General features: G+C 45.7%; 1 protein-coding gene across 13 annotated transcripts in view; it reads right to left on the minus strand.

The window, feature by feature from the left end:
• Positions 1-1,791: 1,791 nt before the first annotated feature.
• Positions 1,792-22,735, minus strand: part of NAV1 (neuron navigator 1) — a 287,649-nt gene continuing 266,705 nt past the window's right edge. For all 13 annotated transcript variants that reach the window (XM_055109792.2, XM_055109787.2, XM_055109785.2 and 10 more), the window contains 13 exons: positions 20,645-20,841; positions 20,184-20,376; positions 19,923-20,091; positions 19,533-19,630; positions 19,257-19,352; positions 18,689-18,848; positions 18,036-18,271; positions 17,040-17,194; positions 16,823-16,894; positions 16,136-16,332; positions 15,539-15,657; positions 11,498-11,695; positions 1,792-8,951 (listed from right to left, as the gene is read on the minus strand). In XM_055109792.2, coding sequence (XP_054965767.1) covers positions 8,856-8,951; positions 11,498-11,695; positions 15,539-15,657; positions 16,136-16,332; positions 16,823-16,894; positions 17,040-17,194; positions 18,036-18,271; positions 18,689-18,848; positions 19,257-19,352; positions 19,533-19,630; positions 19,923-20,091; positions 20,184-20,376; positions 20,645-20,841 — 1,986 coding nt within the window. In that variant the 3' untranslated portion in view covers positions 1,792-8,855. The remainder of the gene's footprint in view (positions 8,952-11,497; positions 11,696-15,538; positions 15,658-16,135; positions 16,333-16,822; positions 16,895-17,039; positions 17,195-18,035; positions 18,272-18,688; positions 18,849-19,256; positions 19,353-19,532; positions 19,631-19,922; positions 20,092-20,183; positions 20,377-20,644; positions 20,842-22,735) is intronic.

Raw genomic sequence — 22,735 nt, forward strand, 5'->3', positions numbered from 1 at the left:
CAAGTGACTCTCTTCATCTTAGCCTCAGGAATCCAAAGAGGGGGGAAAATAAACTAAAGCAAACTGGGAAGTGGAAGTGGGAAAACCACGGCCCAGTCCCTTGGTTTTCCAGCCTAGATGAGCCCAACCTCAAAGCTGGGAAGTGGGTGGGCAGGGGAGACACCGGCATGTGAAAGGGAGTTTCCTCCAGATTGAGTGCTGTATGTGACTATTTGAGAATGAATCCTATTTGTTGAAAATGTATAAATTTTTTTCCCTGAGAAATTATGGCTGGACATTTAAGGGGTGCGAGAACAAGAGCAGTTTGATGATATGGTTGTCAGCGGCTGGTCGTGGGAAATGGCCCACGGTGCAGAGCCGCTCCTGAATAGTGGAGCAGGTGGAGAGGATGAGCGCTCCAGTGAGGCGTTAAAAATGCAGGGTGTGGCGAGGCGCAGTGGCTCACGCCTCTAATCCTAGCACTTTGGGAGGCCGAGGCAGGAGTATCGCTTGAGCCCAGGAGTTCGAGAACAGCCTGGGCAACATAGCGAGACTTCGTCTCTACAAAAAAATACAAAAATTGCCCAGGCGTGGTGGCGTGCGCCCTGTAGTCCCGGCTGTTCGGGAGGTGGAGGTGGGAAGATCACTTGAGCCCAGGAGGAGGAGGCTGCAGTGAGCAGTGATTGCGCCATTGCACTCCAGCCTGGGCGACAGAGTGACATCTTGTCTCAGAAAAAAAAGAAAAAGCAAGATGTAAGCCAAGGCAGGAGGATCACTTGAGCCCAGGAGTTCCAGGCTGTAGTGTGCTGTCATCACACCTATGAATAGCTACTGCATTCCAGTCTGGGCAAGATATACAGACTCTGTCTATAAAAAAAATAAAAATAAAAAAAAATGCAGGGCAGAGTGGCAAGCATGTAGTGGCAGAAAGGATAGAATGTTGTTGGAATGGGAGGTTCTAGAGCAAACAGAAACAGGTATTTTTTAGTGAGCTGTTCAGGTTATGTGCCTTCAAAATGGTTCCCAGGAACCCTTATCAAGTGAGTTCATTCTCACATGGCAAAGGAAACGAGTTACCAAATCCTAGGTCACTTCCAAGACTGTGGATGCTGGACTGGTAACAATCAGGGATTAAGTCATCTCATCAGAAGATTACTTCAAAAGAAAGCTTTCTCAATTATTTATTTATTTTTGAGTTGGGGGGGTCTTGCTATGTTGCCCAGGCTGGACAGGTGATCCTCCCACCTCAGCATCCAGAGTAGCTAGAACTACAGGTACACCCACTGCAACTGGCTTGAAGAGAGTTCTCAACACACTTGTCACCTCCCATGTTAAGAGGGCAGAGATGAGTTATGTTACTACAATTTCATAGGGAAAAGATTGCTTCTTGGACCCTTCAATTTTGCAATGGGGAATAGTAAGCCTATTTACTTTCTTGAAGTGGCCAAAAGAAGTTGAACTTGATTACAACAGCTTCTAATAGGTCAGTTCACTTTTACCCCAAGAAGAAAATTCAGCAAAGTCAAGAGGGTGGTATGTTTTCAAACACTGCAGCAACCCAGATGGAGGACTCCAGAGCCTTGATGTTTGGGCTGGATGTTTTGAGATCCGGTGAAGGATTCTATGTCCATAATGTGCGAGCAGGGGTTCCTCCCACCCTCAACCATGGAGTCAGGAGACTCTAGCTTAGGGTTTCGGGTTACTTCTGGGTTAGGCAAATGACCACAAGCAGTCTGGCCTTGCCAATCAAGGAATGGGCCACAAGATAAATGGAGACAGAAACCAGGCAGAGAGGGAGCTAGAGAACCAGTGGACAGTACAGGAGATAACTTTATTGAAACGCAAATGGCATTGAACAGATGAATCTTGCTGGGAGGAGACATGCCAGATGGACAGAGGGACCAGATTGGGGGTGGCCTCAGTGGTGATGAAGGGAGGCCTCTTCAGCTGGCTCTGGCATGAATTTTATTTTTAAATAATTTGTTATTTAAAATGAATTACTGAGGGGACAGCCCAGCTCTCTCTTCATGATTGTTACCGCAACTATATACAACAGTTTGCTTTCCAGATTCAATTTCGCTTTTTCTACATTAGATATGGTTGAAAGAGGGGAGGGTCAAATAAAAAACATAAACACACAGACATACACATATCCTGGTTTGGGATTTTGCACCCAATAACTTAAAAAAAAGTGTTGCAAAAACTTCTGTCCACTCTCCACCTGAGGAACACCATGCATTTGAGAAACACGGACTCTGTCACATAAACGGTGCTGCCTAAAACAGTATGGAGGCGGGGAAGGAAGCTAGCAGGGGTTGGAATTCATTTTGAAAAAAGATTGTTTTGTTAGAAAAAGCAAAAACAATAAAGCATTAGAAAGTGGGAGCCACTGCACAGCAGTAGCCTAGAGACTGGCTGCGATATGGTAGCTCTGCCTTGATATCATCTTCGTGTCTTCAGGCATAGAGAAATGGCAGAGGAGCAGTAAGACCCCACAGGAGATGGCCAGAGGATCCACCATCAGCCTTCTGGGGACTGAGGAGGTGATCTTAGTGGAATTATTTTATACTCACCTCCCCCGGGCTTTAGTCCTTCCTCCAAACACTTAGTTCCAGAGCGCAGGAGACCTATTACTAGCACTGTATGTTTCTTTGTGCTTTACCCAAGTTCTCATACAGGGAAAATTGACAAACTTGAAATAAAACCAGTTCTAAACAGCCTCATCTCCTCCATGGCCCAATCAGCTATTTTATGAGTTTGTAAAGATATGAAGCTTTTTTCAGATTTTTTTTAAAAAGGATCTTATTTGGCAGGGTGCTGTGGCTCACGCCTGTAATCCCAGCACTTTGGGAGGCTGTGGCAGGTGAATCACCTGAGGTCAGGAGCTCCAGCACAGCCTGGCCAACAAGGCAAAACTCCGTATCTACTAAAAATACAAAAATTAGCTGGGCGTGATGGCGCACGTCTGTAATCCCAGCTACTCAGGAGGCTGAGACAGGAGAATCGCTTGAACCTGGGAGGTGGAGGTTGCAGTGAGCCGAGATCGTGCCACTGCACTCCAGCCTGGGTGACAAAGCGAGACTCCTTCTCCAAAACAAACAAACAAACAAAAAACAACAAAAAAAGGATTTTATTCTGTCACCTTGGCTGAGTACTTCTGTATCCAGGTCCTGCTGTGGGGAAAAGAGAGGAGGAGCACAAGGACTGAAGTGCCCAGGTCTGTGTCTTCATTATGCAAGACTCTCCTATGAGCTGAGTGGAGTGTGGATAAGGGGCCTTCCTGGGATACTGGAGCCCTACACTGTTAGCTGCCATACAGAAGGAGGTTCTGGCCTGGTTCTCAGGCCCAGCAGTGCCCTTTATAACTCAAATAAAGGAGAGGGATGTTGCTGGGAGAACACGTTGTCATGGAAATACAAATTAGATTTTTTTTTTTTTTTTTTTTTTTTTTTACTTTTTCCATCCTATTACATAATCAGCTCGGAATAGATACAAATAATTCGGCAGAAGAGCAATCTGGAAGAGACCTCCAACTGCTTTTCCTTGTTGAAGCCCCTTTGTGTGCCAGGTAGTAATTTCCAAGGCATAAGGTTTTTCTCTGAAGGTTGTATTCAACTAGGAAAGACACAAACATTCTCCTAACTTCCACCCAAAGGCACACATACCTTTCTTTGTTAAAATCATAAATGGAGAAACAGAAACACAAGGAAGCATGAGAAAGGTGACTTTGAAATTAATGTTAAAGTCTGAATTACAACCTAGAACCTTCTTATTTTGGGCCCCAAAGCCTCTCAGTGTGGGAACTCCAATACTATAAAGGGCTTTCCCTTTAAAACAGTTGAATTTAGTGTGCATCAGAATCACCAGGAGGGCTTATTAAAACGTGGATTGCTGGGTCGTCTCATTAGAGTTTCTGATTCAGCAGATCTGGGATGGGATTGAGAATTTCGTTTCTAACAAGTTCCCAAATGCTGCTGATGCTGCTGGTCTTGTGCCATACTTTGAGAACCACTGCTTTAAGGAATGAGAAACCAGGGGATCACTCACTTACTTCCATGACCACCCTTGTCACAGAAAATTCTCCATGGTATAATCATGAAGAAGAATGACCAAACCATCAAACTGGAAGGATCTAGTATACATAGGTTGAATTTTCAACTGTCTTCGTGTCCCTGCAGCTTTGGCATTTTGATAGGTATCCTCCCTTCAAGGCTACATCTTCTGGGTTACTACCACCTTTCCCAGGATCTGTGGCCGGCAGTGCTCACTTCCAGGGCTAGGCTGAGCAGACATGCACCCATGCACCCTGGCAAGTTGGTGGCCCCATATATCTGTAGTCAGGTTGATTCAGGACTTATTAAAATATAAGGCTGATTGGATTATAAGGGGCAATATCTTCAGGCTTTGGCGTTTGGGGAACAGTGTTCATAAGATCATTTTATTACTATGGCCTTCTCAGTGGAGCCATGAGCCAGAACTTGTGAGTAGTATATCCATCTCTATTAATAAACCCTCTGCAAAAGCCCATTTTTCCATCCCATCACAGGGGTTGGCTTATGAAGTCGGCTTCTTAACTTTAGCTTAGTCAGTGCCAAGGAATAAGGAAAGCAAAAATAAAGTATGATGAGGAACTGCGCTTGGTGATCTGGGTCACTTCAGCACTTATTCCCTGTGTTAAATGTGTGATTAGGACAATTCCCCCGCCCTCTCCAAATAATGGCAATAAAGAGTTCTTAAGGTCTCATGCAGATATCTTCTTGATCTTGATTTGGAGGACTGAGTCCCCTTCAGTCAGGCAAATTTTACCTAAATGCAGGGTTTCTATGTGGATGCCATCCCAAGTGAGGATGTGAGGTGTCTGTGAGAAGCAGCAGGCTACCATTTCTCTCTTCCTACTCTTTTAGAATACTTTAGGAAATAGTTACTCCTCAGACCACTGTAAGGGGTTATCCCTCTGAGTAGTGTGACCCTTGCTTTAGAGAGCTAGAAGTGAAGAGATGGTGAGATTAGGTACACTTAGTCTTGCAAACCAGGAAAACCAGAAGGCAAGACATTAAGAGAGAAAAAGAAGCCCTCTATTTTGTCTTTAGTACTTAAGGAATATGGATAGATCAGTTGGAAAGTTGGCAGTTCAAGACTAAAACAGTATACCAACCAATGGGGATTTCATTGTAGCGTCTTCCCATGGACTTGTAGCAGATTTGACTTCCCTGCCAGCCTCTACCTTCCCAATGGTTATACATGAAAAAGACATGGGTACTTAAGGATTGACACAAAGACAGAGATAAGCACCGTAGAGCTGCCACAAAGCATAGATTTTAAAAAATACTTTGAAGCCTCAGAAGGTAGGAAACAGCAACAGCAAACTGCTCTTGTGTGTGTGAGAGAGGGAGACACACACACACACACACACACACACACACACACACACACAGACATCAGGTCCCACATTAGCCTCCAATGACCTAGTATTTTATTTTTAGTGCCTAGGCAAGGTCTGAGAAACAAATACATTGGACAAAACTTGTTGGTCTTCTTCATCCAGAAATTAAGGGACTCAGCTCAGGAACCTCTCCTGGAGTTGTGGCTCTCCCCATTGGTTGACATTAGATATTGAATTCATGTCATTTCCTAGACAACTGTGGTGAGGGATGGAGTTGGGGGGCTGGAGAGGAAGATAATAGCACAAATTCCAGTATTAGGCTGGATTCTTCTGAAGGTGCCTGGCGGTTGAGAATTTAGCTATGGGACCCAGTGTTTCTTTTCTGAAGGATCCCAGTAGTCTCAACCAAGAAGCAGGGCGTAGGTGGGAGAGAATGCTGTAGATTTGCTCCTTGCCATAAATTCTAGGGCAGTGAGTGGGGAGCTCAGGTTTTCTGCTTCAGAGAAGTCTGGATGAGTGTCCCAAGGGGTTATAGCACCATGAGGAGGCTCAGCCTTCTGCAGTTGCCATATAACTGTGATTCCTTCATGAGAATGATCAATCCCCACAGTGAGGGGCCCAGATGTGCAACTGTAAACAGGGTCCCAGGCTCCAGAGGGAAAGCCGAGGCTTCAATACTACCTCACTAGACGGGAACACACTTTCTGGAGGAAAGCAACTGGAGACCTGGGCTAAATGCAGCAGTCAGCTGAGAGTAGAGGGTGGTGGATCCCAGGAAGAGAAATAAAAAGTCATAGCATGAGGCCTCCAGAATCAACCTGCTGAGGATCCAAATAAAATTCATGGTGGTATCCATGGTTACCAGAGAGCCAAGAATCCCTTTGGGGTCGGAGGCAGTTAGAACGAAAGAAGGGGTTCTCCCCTCTCCTTTTTCTCAAGTAGCCAGTAACATCCATGGCAGAAGGCACTGGCTGGGCAGCACCAGAAAATAGAGTGAAGCGCTCAACCATCAGATTAAGATGGCATTAAAAGTCTGAGCCTTGCCATGGAACTGGAGCTTAGGATAGGGTTTAGAAGAGGCCTAGATCCCAAGCAGGCCCATCCAGTCTTCTCTTCCTTCTAAGTTAGAACAGCCAGCTCGGGGGCCTCCTCATTCTGCACAGCAGAGACCTTAAGGCAGTGATTTCAGCACCATCCTTGGACACACAGCCTCTTCCCACCACAGAATTGCATATGTTACAGCTGAGTTGGTTAGGGATCTTCACAGCTCATGGAATTAGCAGCAATAGCAATAATAGTCTCCATCATACAGAACCCTGTCATCCATGGGAGCTTACCACGTGGATGCAGAAGCTTTTGTGAGGGGCAGCCCGGACCATCTTTTGGACTTAAATGAAAATATACCGATATGAAGATTCAGATGCATCTACTCCTCGGTTGGGTGGAACAGAGTGATCCAGGTTGGTATGCCTATAGATTCTGATAAAGTCTTGTGCTACTTAGGAATCTGAAGAGCAAACACTTAGGCCGGTGCTCATCACATATCCTTGACCTGCAGAGTCCTGAAGCTTCAGCCTACTAGGCAGCTCAGCCTAGAAGCTGGTCCCGCGGGGCTTTCAGAAATGGCAGGAAGTAGACTTGCCCATTCCTGACAAGCAAGATTCCATAGTCCTTCGGGCTCCATCTTAATTGATCCCAGATCTTCTGCCCCCAATGTATTGTACATCTAATCAAAAGCTTCTTTCTAGCTGGCTCCTTGGGTTTCAGCTACATTTCTTAGATGATCCCGAAGGTCTAGATAACAAGGGGGCGTAGCTTAATGGAGGTTAACATTTCCTGCTGGACTGTAAACTTAAGGGCCCAGGTCTTGTGTGTGTGTGTGTGTGTGTGTGTGTGTGTGTGTGTGTGTGTGTGTGTGTCTGTTTTAACCTAATGATTTGTACATAGTGAGTACTCAGTAAGTACTTGTCAAATGAAAGAACAGGGATTGCCAGACCTTCAAGGCAATGGGAAAGGAGCAAATCTGCAAAGGTAGGATCTCTTTGGAAGGCAGGTATTGGCCACCAAGTCAAACTCCTTGAGTCTTATATTCTGATTGGGATGATCTCACATGGATGTTCAGTCTCTTATATGTGAATACTCATTTGTGAAAAATAGTAAGAGCCAGCTAGGATATTTGGATTCAGTCAGGCACCATCAGAATAGTGCAGTGAAAGGCCAAACTGGCCACAAGACAGAGGAATGTTTTCAATTTTCTGGTTTTCCTCTGGTCCATGATAAAGCTCGGAGTAACTCTTCTATCAAGATGGGGCTATACCTTCTCATGACAGAGGCTGGCAATTGAGCTACCCAGCAGAACGTGTGCTCTCAAAAGGGAAGTCAAGGGAACTGGGTTCCTCTTCTCCCTCTACTTCTGAGCCAATGCTTCATGTCTCATATAAGCCCCATGGATGCCAAAGATAGTGGCATGGCAGGTGTCATGCCAATTGCATGGCATCAGATTCTCCAAAGAAAACCCACTTGGAAAAGCCAAACTAGCCCCTGGAAGAGCAACCCAAGCATCTCGTGGACATGTGAGGAAATGGAAAAACGGAAAAAGAAAAAAAAAAGGGAAACAAAAAAATAAATAGGCAAATGGGAGAAAAAAATGAAAACAAAATAAAAACCAAAAATAAAAAAGTAGGGTTTATTGACTCTCATGCATTGTTAAATTAGAGGGTAGAAAGACAGAGCTGGTAGTCTTTCCCTGAAGGCTGTAAGGTTATTTTTGTGGTTTGGTGACTTCTCAGGTTGGCAGCCGTCTTGTTGATGTCCCCTATGTCATCCAGAGGGCAGGAGCGGGCAGCTCTCTACCTTGGCAACTGGTTCCTCTCTCTCCAGCTTCATCTTTTCCATTGTTTTTTGTTTGTTTGCTTGTTTTTGTTTTTCATTTTTACCTTTTACAGATTGATTTAAACATTTTTTAAACCACATGCTTCTTTTTCTGGGCTCCAGCCAGATCTCTGGGGGAGGAGTTGTTGGCAGTGGTGATGGAATTGGGAAGGGTCTGTGAGAAAATCTGAGGAGCTTCCTGCCTCCCCCAGATCTCCCTCACAAGACTGTCTCTCCCAGGGTTGCTTGTGAGAATCATTTAGGAACTGCTGCAGTGTTTTGATGTTTTCTGAACCCCTCCCCAGAAAGCCCAGGAGTTTGTAATTGAAACAAGAAGTCAAGGGAAAGACCCAGAATCATCTTTTCCCCAAAGTCATTAGAGGAGGCCAGTAAATGTGTTTAGGGGGCACAAGTTCCCAAACGCCACCCCACCATTCCTTCCTAGGAAGTTCTCAAAGGTACAGCACCAAGAACCTGTCCCTCCTCTTTCATCTCCTCCTCCCTCCTGTTCTCCTCCTGGGGCTGGAGAGCCAGTGCTCTGAAAGAGGAGAGGGGAGAGGAGGAGCTAAGATAGCTGATGCCAGCGTTCTGCTGTCCGGGGGTGACAGTGATTGCCGAACCCTTAAAGTGTTGCCTGAAGGTTGGGGTCCAGGATGGTTTCTCGATCTGGAGACTCAATGTAGTTGGCAGCTTCTTGAAGTTTCAGCAGCATGGCCATCTAAAGGGGGGGAAAAGATGGATTTATGAGAGTTGGGACTCTGGGTCCTGCCCACAGAAGGGAAACAACAACAACAAAACCCAACACTTTGGGAGGCCAAGGTGGAAGGATAGCTTGAAGCCAGGAGTTTGCGATCAGCTTTGAAAACAAAGAGAGACCCTGACTCTACCAAAAAATAAAAATAAAAAAATAAAAAACTGGCCAGGCGTGGTGGCACACAACTACAGTCCCAGCTACTCAGGATGCCAAAGCCCAAGTGGGAGGATGACTCGAGCCTATGAGCCTAGGAGTTTGAGGCAGCAGTGAGCTTTGATATCATCACTGCATTCCAGCCTGGATGAAAGAGCAAGACTCTGTCTCCAAAAAAAAAAAAAAATCTAGATCATGGGTCTGATCCTTGGTTTCTCAGTGATGAAGAGCTCAGAGTTTAGAGTGGTTTGTGAAAAGGCAATGAGGATTTCTTCAATGATAACTGTGACACACGTGTATGTGTAACAATTACTTGGGAGTATGCCTGCTATACAAGGGACAAGGTACCATTTATGGAGGAATACCAAAAAAGAATGAGACCACTTCTGCCTGCAGGGTGCTTGCACTCCAGGAGAGGAGGGAAGGCCTGAACATACCAACGAATACTGGGAGGAATGTGAGAAATGCTATAAAATAACAATTTCCCCTTCCAATAGAGTATAAACCAGCAGCTAGACACTGTATTATTATGAACCTATTTCTCTCCAGCTTACCAACCGTGTTGCTTCATGTCAAGTCTAAATACCTCTATGTACTCACTTCCTTCTCTTTACTTACTTTTTTCTCTGGACACGTCAAGATTGGTACTTCCATTTCAGCTAAGTAAGCCTGGTGCATTTTCTGTTGAATCTGCTCTCCACAATTCTCTTCTGTCTACATGATTATTAATAAGCTTCCAATTTAAAAGCATTTTTATACAGATAGCATCTGTTTTTAACAAAGTCAAAATTTTAATAAAAATGTATTATGATTATTGGAAGAATTTCCTATGGGAAGGATAGAATTGTAAGGTCACAGGATTTGCGCATGTTAAGTTTTAATATAATCTGCCAAATTATCTTCCAAAATAGTTTTATCAACAACCACTCCCACCAGCAGAGTATAAAAGTCTATGCTTTCATACATACTACTTTTGCCAATGTGAAGTGGTATCTCTTGTTTTAATTTGCATTTCCTCAATTATTGGAGAGGCAGAGGATCCTTTTATGTTTTTATTGGCCATTTGCATTTGCTCTAGCCAAATGTCTACTCATATCTTTTTTTTTTTTTTTTTGAGAGGGAGTCTCGCTCTGTCGCCAGGCTGGAGTGTGCAGTGGCGTGATCTCGGCTCACTGCAAGCTCCACCTCCTGGGTTCAAGTGATTCTCCTTCCTCAGCCTCCCGAGTAGCTGGGACTACAGGTGCCTGCCACCACGCCTGGCTAATTTTTTGTATTTTTAGTAGAGACGGGGTTTCACCATGTTGGCCAGGATGGTCTCAATCTTTTGACCTCATGATCCGCCCGCCTTGGCCTCTCAAAGTGCTTGGATTACAGGTATGAGCCACCACGCCTGGCCTTCATATCTTTCTCCTAAGAGATGGGGTCTTGCTTTGTCACCTGGGCTGGAGTGCGGTGGTGCAATCACGGCTCACTGTAGCCTCAACTTCCCAGGCTCAAGCAATCTCCCACCTCAGCCTCCTGAGTAGTTGTGACTGTAGGCATGTGCCATCACACCCAGCTAATTTTTTTGTTTTTCTAGAGATGGGGTCTCAGTATATTGCCCAGGTTGGTCTTGCACTCCTGGCCTCAAGCCATCCTCCTCCTGTCTCAGCCTCCCAAACTGCTGGAATTACAGGTGTGAGCCACTATGCCCAGCTGTTTATATCTTTTATCCATTCTTCTGTTTGGAAATTTTAGATATTTTAGATACCAGTCTTTTTCTGGCTACAGGCATTGCAGATATTCCCCCAGTTTGTACTTGGCTTAGCCTGCTTTCTGTAGGAGTTCCATGAACTCATTTAGCTGAAGTAGTCTTCAGGATAGCGTCAGAGGAGAAGCAGAAGTAGAGAGAGTGCTAGTGTGCCCTACTGCTCTACTTCTTTGGTTGATATTCCTACATCATGAGATCTACCTGAGACTTGGGTCTTTGCTAGAATACATCTTGCTGGGATGCACTATTATTTAGCTTAAGCCAGGTCTCAGGCATATGATCTTTATAACCCCAGATTCTGATATTTAGAGCTCCTCACTGGCCTCAGCCTGGTCCTGGCTTTGCTAGTCCTCACTCTTTACTCTCCAGGCCCCCATCAGTGTATGTATGAAAAGTGTGAAGAATTCAGGGTTTTTTTTTAACTTATTTTTTTCTTTTTTGAAATACAGACAGGGTCTCATTATGTTGCCCAGGCTGGTTTTGAACTCAAACAATCCTCCCACCTCAGCCTCTCAAAGTGCTGGGATTACAGGTGTGAGCCACCCTGCTGGTCAATAATTCAGTTCTATAATAGTCTTATTTTTACTCTAGAATGGCTTCTACTCACCAGAGGATCTGAGTCCAGAGAACTTGGGGTGCTGTCTTTGACTGTCCTATCCTCGGGAGGTGAGGCAATGCTGTGAGGGCCCACGGTGGGTGGGGGCAGGTGGTACAGCTTTGATTGGTCTTGTTGGGCTGATGGCCAGGGAAGTGTGTCCCGGACCCATTCCACTGGGTCCTCCCAAGCAGCTTTCTGTCCATGGACCTGGAAAGAAGGTGAAATATGATTACTGTGGGGAATTAACAGATTAGAGGCTTGTTCATGCAGTCTTTTGGTAGTTCCTATAAAAAATAGGCTCCTTAAAAATGTGCACTTCCTGGCCAGGCGCAGTGGCTCATGCCTGTAATCCCAGCATTTAGGGAGGCCAAGACGGGAAGATCACTTGAGGTCAGAAGTTCAAGACCAGCCTGGCCAACGTGGTGAAACCCTGTTTCTACTAAAAAGAAAAAAGAAAAAAAAAAAATTAGCCATGCATGGCGGTGCATGCCTATATAATCCTACCTACTTGGGAGGCTGAGGCAGGAGAATCACTTGAACCTGCGGAGGTTGCAGTGAGCCACTGCACTCCAGCCTGGATGACAGAGCAAGACTCTGCCTCAAAAAAAAAAAAAACAAAAAAGTGCACTTCCTCAAATGTAAATCCTCGAGGCTCTGATTTCTGTGGAGTTTTCCTGAGTTTCCAAACAAGGAAATAAGTTGGTATAAATTGTAAAATAATTTTGGAGGATAATTTAGCAGATTGTATTAAAACTTTAAAAAATATTTAATTTTTATTTTTTCAATTTATTTTATTTATTCATTTTTTAATCAACAAAAATTATATGCATTTATGATGTATAACATGATGTTATGAAATATGTATTTGCCATGGGATGGCTAAATCAAGCTAATTAACATATGTATTACCTTACATATATATTTTTTCCCAGAGGGAGTTTCGCTCTTGTTGCCCAGGCTGGAGTGCAATGGTGCAATCTTGGCTCACTGCAATCTCTGCCTTCTGGGTTCAAGTTATTCTCCTGCTTCAGCCTCCCAACTAGCTGGGATTACAGGCATGTGCCACCACGCTCGGCTAATTTTTTGTATTTAGTAGAGATGGGGTTTCATCATGTTGGTCAGATTGGTCTTGAACTCCTGACCTCAGATGATCTACCTGCCTTGGCCTCCCAAAGTGCTGGGATTAACAGGTGTGAGCCACTGCACCTGACTTTACCTCACATATTTCTGTGTGTGTGGTGAGAACACTTAAAATCTATTCTCAGCTGCGTGCGATGGCTCACACCTATAATCCCAGCACTTTGGGAGGCCGAGGTGGGCAGATCACCTGAGGCTGGGAGTTCGAGAACAGCCTGACCAACAAGGAGAAACCCCGTCTCTAATAAAAATACAAAATTAGCCGGGCGTGGTGACACATGCCTGTAATCCCAGCTACTTGGGAGGCTGAGGCAGGAGAATCGCTTGAACCTGAGAGGTGGAGGTTGCAGTGAGCCAAGATCCCGCTATTGCACTCCAGCCTGGGCAACAAGAGTGAAACTCCGTCTCAAAAATACAAATAAATAAATAAAAACTATTCTCTTAGTGAGTTTCAAGTATATGATACATTGTTATTAACTATAGTCACCATATGGTACAATATATCTCTTGAACTTATTCCTCCTAACTGAAATTTTGTATCCTTTGACTAACATCTCCTCAACCACTCCTACTCACCTACCCCCTGCCCAGCCTCTGGTAACCACCATTCTACTTTCTGCTGCTCTGAGTTTGACTTCATTAGATTCTATGTATAAGTGAGATCGTGCAGTATTTGTCTTTCTGTGCCTGGCTTATTTCACTTAACATAATGTCCTCCAGGTTTATCCATGTTGTTGCAAATGACAGAATTTCTTCCCCATCCCCCAACCACCCCACCTTTTTTTAAGTGACAAGGTCTCGCTATGTTGCCTAGGCTAGACTTTAACTCCTGGTCTCAAGAGATCCTCTCGCCTCAGCTTCCAGAGTAGCTGCTGGGACTACAGGCATGCATCATCATGCCTGGCTTTGAATTTCCTCCTTTTTTACAACTGAATAATTTTCTATTGTGTGTATATATACCACATTTTCTTTATCCATTCATCTACTGATGGATGCCTAGGTTGCATTAAAACTTAACATGCACAAACCTCATGACCCTGCAATTTCATTTTTCAAGTAGGAAATGTTTCCACTTTAGTCATAATGCTTAATTTTTTTTTTTTAACTTTTTTTTTTTTTTTTTTTTTTTTGAGACAGAGTCTCCCTCTGTCACCCAGGCTGGAGTGCAGTGGCGGTGATCTCGGCTCACTGCAAGCTCCACCTCCCAGGTTCACGCCATTCTTCTGCCTCAGCCTCCCGAGTAGCTGGGACTACAGGCGCCCACCACCACACCTAGCTAATTTTTTGTATTTTTAGTAGAGACGGGGTTTCACTGTGTTAGCCACGACGGTCTCGATCTCCTGACCTTGTGATCTGCCTGCCTTGGCCTCCCAAAGTGCTGGGATTACAGGCGTGAGCCACCGCACCTGGCTTTTTTTTTGTTTTTTACTTTCTTGAAAACAAATACTATCTGTGTGAAAATGCTTTTAAATTGAAAAGCTACTAATAATAATGCAACATCTCCTTAAAATAATATAATTTATAAATGAAATAATGATTTCTGGCATCAGTCTGACAGCACCTTTAGAAATTTACTATATCACCAGGAGATATCTATCTCAATAACAAGTTACTTTTACAGATAATATATGACCAATGGGTCTAGCCATTACATCACAGTTTATTAGTGCTGGAATGGACTTTAGTGATCATCATACCCTAATTTACAGGTAAGAAAACTGAGGTGGTTTTAAGAAAATGACATGTTCCTTTTGCACTAAGTTTTTATTCTAACTTTTAATTTTAATTGTTATTTTTTTTGAGACAGGGTCTCACCCTGTTGCCCAGGCTGGAGTGTAGTGGTGAGAACATGGCTCACTGTAGCCTGTATATCCTGGCCTCAAGTGATCTTCTGGCCTCACCCTCCAGAGTAGCTGGGACTACAGGTGTGCACCACCATGCCTGGCTAATTTTTTTTATTTTTTGTATAGACAGGGTCTCCCATGTTGCCCAAGCTCCTGGGCTCAAGTAGTCCTCTCGCCTCAGCCTTCTAAAATGCTGGGATTACAGGCGAGAGCTACCAGGCCCAGCCTTATTTTAAGTTTTTTTGTTTGTTTGTTTGTTTTTGTTTTTGTGACAGAGTCTCGCTCTGTTGCCCAGACTGGAGTACAGTGGCGTGATCTCAGCTCACTGCAAGCTCTTGCCTCCCGAGTTCACGCCATTCTCCTGCCTCAGCCTTCCAAGTAGCTGGGACTGCAGGCACCCACCACCACGTCTGGCTAATTTTTTGTATTTTTAGTAGAAAGGGGATTTCACCATGTTAGCCAGGATGGTCCTGATCTCCTGACCTGGTGATCTGCCCGCCTCGGCCTCCCACAGTGCTGGGATTACAGGCATGACCCACCACGCCCGGTCTCCTTATTCTAACTTTTAAAAATCTTTTCACATATTTCATTTTGTCTTCAAAAGACTCCAGTGATTTAGGTAGAGCAGAAGGTGATGTCTCCTTTTTTTTTACATATGAGGGTATTTAAAAAGGTCAAGTAACTTGGTTAATATAACATACTTAGTAGTAGTTAGTAAGTAGCTAAGGTTTTGTTTGTTTGTTTGTTTGTTTTAATTAGGGTTTTACTTAATTCTTAGCTCAATTATTTTTCTGTTTGCTCTGACCCCTAGAGAGTGGTTTAAATTGGGCTTAGAGCCAGAAGGCCTAGGACTGGAGAGATGGCCCCAGAGGCAGTGGTCATTGTACCATTTGCTGAATGGCAGCTGGAGGCAGGAAAGCAGCTTAGTCTACCCAGTGCCTTGCTCCACCTGTTAGAAAGAGAACCTAACTAATCCTAGTAGTCCCATGCCTAACATTAAAGAAACATTCCTACTTTGTTAGGTAGGACAGCCTGATCTTAGGGTTTGAGTGAAGGGGGTAGGGCTCACCTTTATCCCATCCTTGGCTCCTTCCTGTAGATAGGGAATGATAGAGTTGTTCCACAGGTCAATGAACCAGGTCCGGAAGTCCTCAATGCCAATGGGACACGACAGAAAGAAGCAAGGGCCTAGGGAAGAGGATGGGGCCATGAAGATGGCTGGGAACCTAGATCTTCCCGGTTGGGTGCCTCTTTTACTCCTTAGTACCAGGCAGAGGGGTCTGACAGTCAAAGGATTAAAGGAAATTTAGAGTTGTCAAGACTAGTGGGTGCTGACTGCCTAGATGGCAATCTCATAAGTCCTGCTTCACAAGGTAGAAGTGAGATAAGGGAGTGAGGAAAGCTGTTTAATTCCTTCCTACATATGTGCCTCCTTTTTTCTGTTAATTGTGGGGAAAAAACAAGGAGAGGGGTTAGCTTTCTGGTGATTGAAGTGGTGCTAACTGTGTTGGGAAGGCTCGTTAAGTGGTTCTAAGTCTGAAGCCACAAGGCTTGCAGCTCCTTTACATGCCGAAGACTCCAGGAAGAAAAGGGAGCATCCCTCCAGGTGGTACAGTGGAAAAGGGAAGCCACCTCCTGACCCCCGGGGGAAGCTGGACCCCAGTACCGATGAGGAAGTCTGAGGTGCTGTGCTTCTCAAGGAAGGTGTGGAGATGATACCACAGCTTGGGTACCCAGTCGAGCACCCGAAGCAGCTCTTCCTTGTTGGCATTGATGTCGCTGTCTGACTCTACCAGCTTCCTCCTCAGGTAACGAACCAGGAAGCCATTGGCTGGCTCCACGTTGTTGGAGAAGGTCAACATCCTGCCACCAAGGATGGGGAAAGTGGGGTCAGAGTGGCAATGGGGACATTGTCAGGGTTCAGCCCCTGCCAGTCTGTCCCTCCTTCTGCCTGCTTCTCACTAATGCCTACTTGGTTTCTTTTCAAGTAATAGTGGGGACATCGGAACTCAGAGCAGCAGCCCTGGGGTGGTAGAGCTGATTCTCAAATTGGTAGCCCTCTTCGGATAACCTTCTGACATCACTGACCCAGATCAGCGTGTGCGGGCAGAGAATCCTAATTCTGCTTAGAGCAACCTACCTGGCTCTCTCTTAGCTTAGCAGGCCTTTTCTCTCCTCAAGTGTCCTCCTCCACCTTGTAACTGACATGACAAATACATCTACTTTCTATTTCCAGCCCAAAAAGCTCTGGATACTTCTCTTTCCTTCTCCTGTCTACTGCCTCCTGGCCAGAGTCCAGGATTGAAGACTCTTGGGTAGGGTCAGAAGGTTCATCCAGAGCTAGAGGTCTTACCTGAAGCTCAAGTGCAAGCCATGGTTGGGTGTCATTTTTACAGGCTGATTGGTGGTACCTATAATATAGGGACTGTAGGGAGAAAGGGGAAAAAGATTCACTTAGACTTGCCTTCACACTTGCTTTCTGCCACATGCACACAACTCATAGGTTGTCCTGGACTGGGTTCTCCCTCCTCCCACTTCGATGAATTTTGTCTTGATCCCAGCTTACTTACCATTTATGATACTTGCAGGTGAGGGCCCCATTGACCAACTCACTGATGGAGCCTGCTTCACTCAGGTCATCCAATAGAATCACCAGGGGCACATCCCCAATTCCTGTTTCCCTGTCTATCTGGTTGGCTAGGTTGGAAAGATACAGTTGCAGATCCTGGAATAAAAGAAGGCTGTGGGTCAACACTTGGGAATAAGCAGCTGGATCGGCCTTGGAAATCAGGATTTTGAAGAAGTCTTACTAGATCTAGATTCCCCTGGGGCCTTTAGTTCCTTGCAAATTTGATTATAGCAGATTACCACAGAGTGATAAGCAGTGGTTGCAAAGGCTCTAAAGCAACCCTCTTAAGCAGCAGCCCCTAAATTCCCCAAAGGTGGGGAACATATGCTATTTCCTAGATGGATTTTCACTGGTACCATGGACTACTATTAATGGGCATGCCTCCCCGAGCTGGGAAGAGCAAAGATCTGAACCAACTCCATAGTATTAGGGTACTCAAGAGACATCAGGTTTTGGCAGGGGAGGGTGTAATATGTACCATTTAATTCTGAGTGCTTCTTCCCAGATAGCCCAAGGTCAGAGAGTAATACTGAAAAGAAAAGTAGAAGGAAGAGAACAAAAGAGAAGGGATGGGATTGACAGGGTTGGCAGAGAGTGGGGTAGAAATGAGGAGAATGCAGTTTCATCAATGACCAACTGAGGAGGAAGGTGCACAAAGCAAGGGAAAGTGTGGAGAGGAAAGCCTTTCTCCATAAAGGCAAGGGGAAGTGTGGAGAAACAAGTTAAAGGCAAGAGGCTGGAAAGAAATCGTGGGGAGGGAAAGGAGAAGACTGGAAAAGGGGATAGATAGAGAGGGAAGGAAATGAACACAGAAGAGAAGAAAGATGAAGGCAGAGGTGAGGAAAAGGGAACAATGAGGCAGGAAGGGGCCGAGGAAGGGTCTTAGGGAAGGCTGAGGCATGAACAAAGGCTAGCAGGGGTGTCGGGGGGCAGCCACCTTGCAAGACTGCTGGTGCATGTTGAAGGTGCTGACGATGCCCTCTGTGACCTCACGGCCAGAGCGCTCCACCAGGTACTCGGCCAAGCGATTGGTCAGGTAGGTCTTGCCCGTGCCGCTGGGGCCCGAGAGGACGAGGCGCCGGTGCTTCAGCAGGAGGCTTATGTAGTGCTGCATCATCGGCTTGGGGATCAGTGTCTCAAACACCAGGCTGTCGACGCATTTCTCCTTCAGACCTGAACCCCCACCCCAGAAAGCACGAGTATTGACCAGGGTCTTGAGGATAGCAAGGGATCCTAAAGGGCTTTTCTTTCTTTATCTAGGAGCCCCCTGAAGAAACCCAGAGCCACTTGCCCCATGGTTCCATAAGAGTCCCTTAACCCCTAGTTTTGAAAACTTAGATCTTCTTTTTAGGGACATGCTGTGAGCTGGGGGTGAGGAGTGAAGCAAGAAGCCAAGGCTTAGCAAAAGTGTCCCTGGGAGCCAAAGTTAGGACTGGGTCTTACTCATCTTTTTATATCTCACATTACTTAAGCATCTTCATATTATACCTTCTCAGTGAGTTCTTGGTGAATGAATGCATGATGGATTATTTGATGATCCTGTCCCTGCCTTCATGCCACACCACCTCACCCCAAGAGACAAAGACTGACCTTTGAGGGAGACTGATATGTTATTGACACCTCGACGGCAAGGAGGCATCTCGGGGGGCTCTGCATCCAACACTCGTTTCACGTGGCTGATGCTGTAGCCATGGATGGACTCAGTGCTTAGTCCCAGGGTAGAGGCTGGGTCCATTTTAGAAATATAGTCCTGACAGAAAAGACAGGCAGAAGAAGAAGAAAATATACAAACACAGGTGTAAAAGCCACAATAAAGAATGTCTATCAGAGGAAACAGAAATAGATGGAGAAAGTGCAGAGAATATGCTTTTCCTAGGTAGCATTTCTCCATAAAGCCTCAAAGGTCCCCAGGATCCCAGTGCCTGGATGGTTTAATATCCCGTGAGAAGCCATGCATGGTGGCACATGCTTGTAATCCCAGCTACTCAGGAGGCTGCGACAGGAGAATTACTTAAGCCCAAGAGTTCAAGGCTGCAGTGAGCTGTGATCACGCCACTCCCCTCCAGCCTGGGTGACAAGAGTGAGACCCCGTCTCTAAAAAAGCATATATATTCCATGAGAGGATGAACAACCTTTTTGAGTACAGGTATCCCTTTACCTTGAACACTTGGAAAACAGCTTCATCCAGCATCTTCCAGTCAACTTTTCCACTGACCTTGCTACAGCCCAGGAAGAATTCCTGCTGCTTCAAGTCCTGTAAGGCCAAGGAAGGAAAAGCTCTTGAGCTTCACTGCAGATGACTCCATGAACCGGGGTCCTAAAGGCCTTAGGAGTTGAGTTCTTTGGTTTTGGAGGTACCCAGGGTCCAGATTTTCTTGGATAAATGTAACAGTATTTGTTCATTCCCACTGTGGCTCTCCCTGAAGTTCCTTACCCCTTTGATGATGTGCTGCGGGGGCATCCTCACCACCACCCGGAGGGTCACTTCCTCCTTTGGACCACAAGTACTGATGCCATCCATGGGTGACAGGTCTGTGGGGATTGAAAAGAACCAACTGGTTTTAGGAGTACCCGCAGCCTTTCCTAAACTTTCCCATCATTATCCTTTCCAAAATAACTCTGTTTGCCACAGAGAAGGAATGGAGGTCCCAAACTCAAAAGTAGTTAAGGTTGAAGGACCATTACAACTCAGTGTCTTAGGACACTGGCATCTGCTTGGCTTTGGCATTGTTACCGCCCTGACCAAAGCAAGTGGAATGGTGTAACAGTGAAATAAGCCCTTTTCTTCCCTTCACCCTTATAGATTCTTCTCCCACACAGGTACCTGTGTCTGCAAGACTGGGGCCGAAGGAATGGGTGAGTGCCAGGCCTAGGGAGCGGCGCGGGGAAGATAATGCAGATGATCCAGGGACCTGCCCTGGAGTGGAGCCTGATGAGGGGCCTGGGGCTACCTTCAGTCGGTCATTCTCTGCTTTCAGCAGGTCTACCTCCAACTGTGGCAAGAACAGACAGGGTAGGGTGGCAGACTGGACAGACAGCAAGCCTTGGTCTTCCCTTTCCTGCAGCTGTCCGCCCAGACACTGACCTGCATGTTGTGCATGGTCTCCCGAAGCTGATCCAGTTGGTGGGCAGAGTTGAGGGCCTCCAAGCGGATGTCTGTAAGCTTCATTTCCTTCTCCCATAGCTCAGAGCGCAGCTCCGATACCTCCTTCTTCTCTGGCTCCTCCTCCTCATTTGCATGGAACAGCCTAGTGTGGGGGGCTGGGTGAGCAGGGCCCCTGTAAGATAGCAAGAGTCAAGCCAGGCTACATGAAGAAGCACTAGAGTTACTAGAGAGTATCGAGAGGCATGGTTGGTGGTCTTGGCTCCTCCTGCCCATTGATATTCAATCAGCATGAGAAGAAAGGTCCATCTGTTGGTCTCATATGCCCAGGGAGAGGTCAGTAATACGTACTGCTTGTCTAAGGTCTAATGGCCTCCTGTCAACTCTAGCCCGCAGCTTACACTGGTAACAGGCTGGGTGGCAGGGAGCCAAAGAGCACTTACTCGGTGACATCAGTGCCCACGGAGGACGAGGTGGAGGACTTGATGGAGGGTGAAGCAGTCTCTGTAGAACCATGCTGTAGTTTGGGGGATGAGGGGGCTGAAGAGTCGGGTGTCGCAATCTCCTCTATATCCGAGTATGAGGAAGCTGACTTGGGCCCCTTTTTTATACTGAACGCTTTGTTGAAGGAACTTCGAAGCTAGAAAAAAGCAGATCCAGGTAGAGGGACATTAGGACTCCACTACTGGGATGGGGGAGGACTGGATTGAGACTTCTGAGACAGAGAGAGCTGGAGGCGGGGGATTTACTTTAATTAAGCCACCCTCTATAACACTTCACTTGATTCATAGAATACAGACAGAAGAGTTGCCTAGAAATTAGGACCGTGGAGGCAGAGGTTGCAGTGAGCTGAGATCGAGCCACTGCACTCCAGCCTGGCAACAGAGTGAGACTCCATCTCGAAAGAAAGAAGAAAGAAAGAAAGAAAGAAGAAAGAAAGAAAGAAAGAAAGAAAGAAAGAAAGAAAGAAAGAAAGAAAGAAAGAAAGAAAAGAAAGAAAGAAAATTAGGACCGATAGAAAGAACAGAATCTTCTAGCTTGCTGATGTTGTAGGCTATGGGAACTTCCTGGGTGTTCTCTTGCTCATAGGGGGAATTGTGCCCCTGATGGGGACAGAGAGAAGGTCCCAGAGGTCACATGGTATACAGCTCAGTGATCCAATCCCACCTTCTGCAGCAGAACAATAACCGCTCAGTCTAGAACCTGGCTTACTGTGGGCCTCAGAGGCCACCTCATGATGCCTCTGACTAGGGCTCATCAGCCCAGAATCTGTTCATCTAGTCATCTGTCAACCAGAAACTGACAATATGATTCTGTGGAGAACACGAGAAGGCAGTGGGCTCAAGCTTCTTTTAGTATTTCTTGTGCCCAGGACATCGCAGAATGGTTAAAACAGCCAGACAGCATTTTCTATGATTTCCAATGTCCTAGAAGAAGGGCTATTTCCCAGCATTTCTTTAGAGTACTTGGGGCATTATAATCTGACCATAGCTTGTTTGATCTTGGTGTTGATGAGCTTGGGTGTTAAGGATGTGAGCTAGAGATGCAAACCAGGGTCCTGTCCCATACCCATCCACATGCATCCATACAGCATGCACACACCACACACCACACACACACATATACACACACACACACAGGGACACAGATATGAAATGGCAGCAAGAGGCAGAGAGTAAAGGAGGGGTCAAAGGTTATAGGGGACAAAGGCAAACCAGATCTTTGGGACAGTGAGAAAAAAGAAGGAAAAATTTGAGGGTACACTTTCTAAGCATCTCTCCTGGAACATAGGAAGGCCGTCAGGTGATGGATGGAGCTGGTGGGTGGTGCATCTTGGGGTTTCCACCAGGCAAGATGTAAAGGAGGACCAACTTGGCTGTGGTGGAGACATGAATGAGTGAGTATGTGTGCAGCTGGCTGGCTCCAGGTGACTTCTTATCACTGAGCAGTCAGGGCTCAAAAGTACCATAAAGCTCATTTCTCTGTAGAGATGAAGAACCAAGCCTGAAAAGGCCAGAGAGTTGACTTGCTTGAAATTGCATAATTGACATAAAGACTTAGGACTAGAACTCAGGCTTCCTAATTTTCAATCCAGTGAAGTTTTCTCCATAGCACTGCCTCATGGGATGCTGTGTGTGTGTGTGTAAAGAGATCCTATGACAAGCTGCCTGAAGCATATGCCCCTAAGATCAATAAGATCCTAAGTGAGAATATGTGTAGTTCAGTATTCCCAAAGCCAGAACTGTTCCGAGATGTTTGGTGTTATGTGGCTAATGGTTCCATGGTTAAATGAGTTTAGGGAACAATGGATTAAGCAAAATGAAACAAGATTATTTGCTGGGGGATATCTCACAACTTTTTCTGTGCAGATGTAGAAAATGCAGTACTTAGGCTGGGCGCAGTGGCTCATGCCTGTAATTCCTGCACTTTTGGAGGCGGAGGTGGGCGAATCAGCTGAGGTCAGGAGTTTGAGACTAGCCTGGCCGAGATGGTGAAACCGCGTCTCTACTAAAAATACAAAAATTAGTTGGACA

This window comes from Pan paniscus, chromosome 1 (genome assembly GCF_029289425.2).
Source record: "Pan paniscus chromosome 1, NHGRI_mPanPan1-v2.0_pri, whole genome shotgun sequence".
Lineage (NCBI taxonomy): Eukaryota > Metazoa > Chordata > Mammalia > Primates > Hominidae > Pan > Pan paniscus.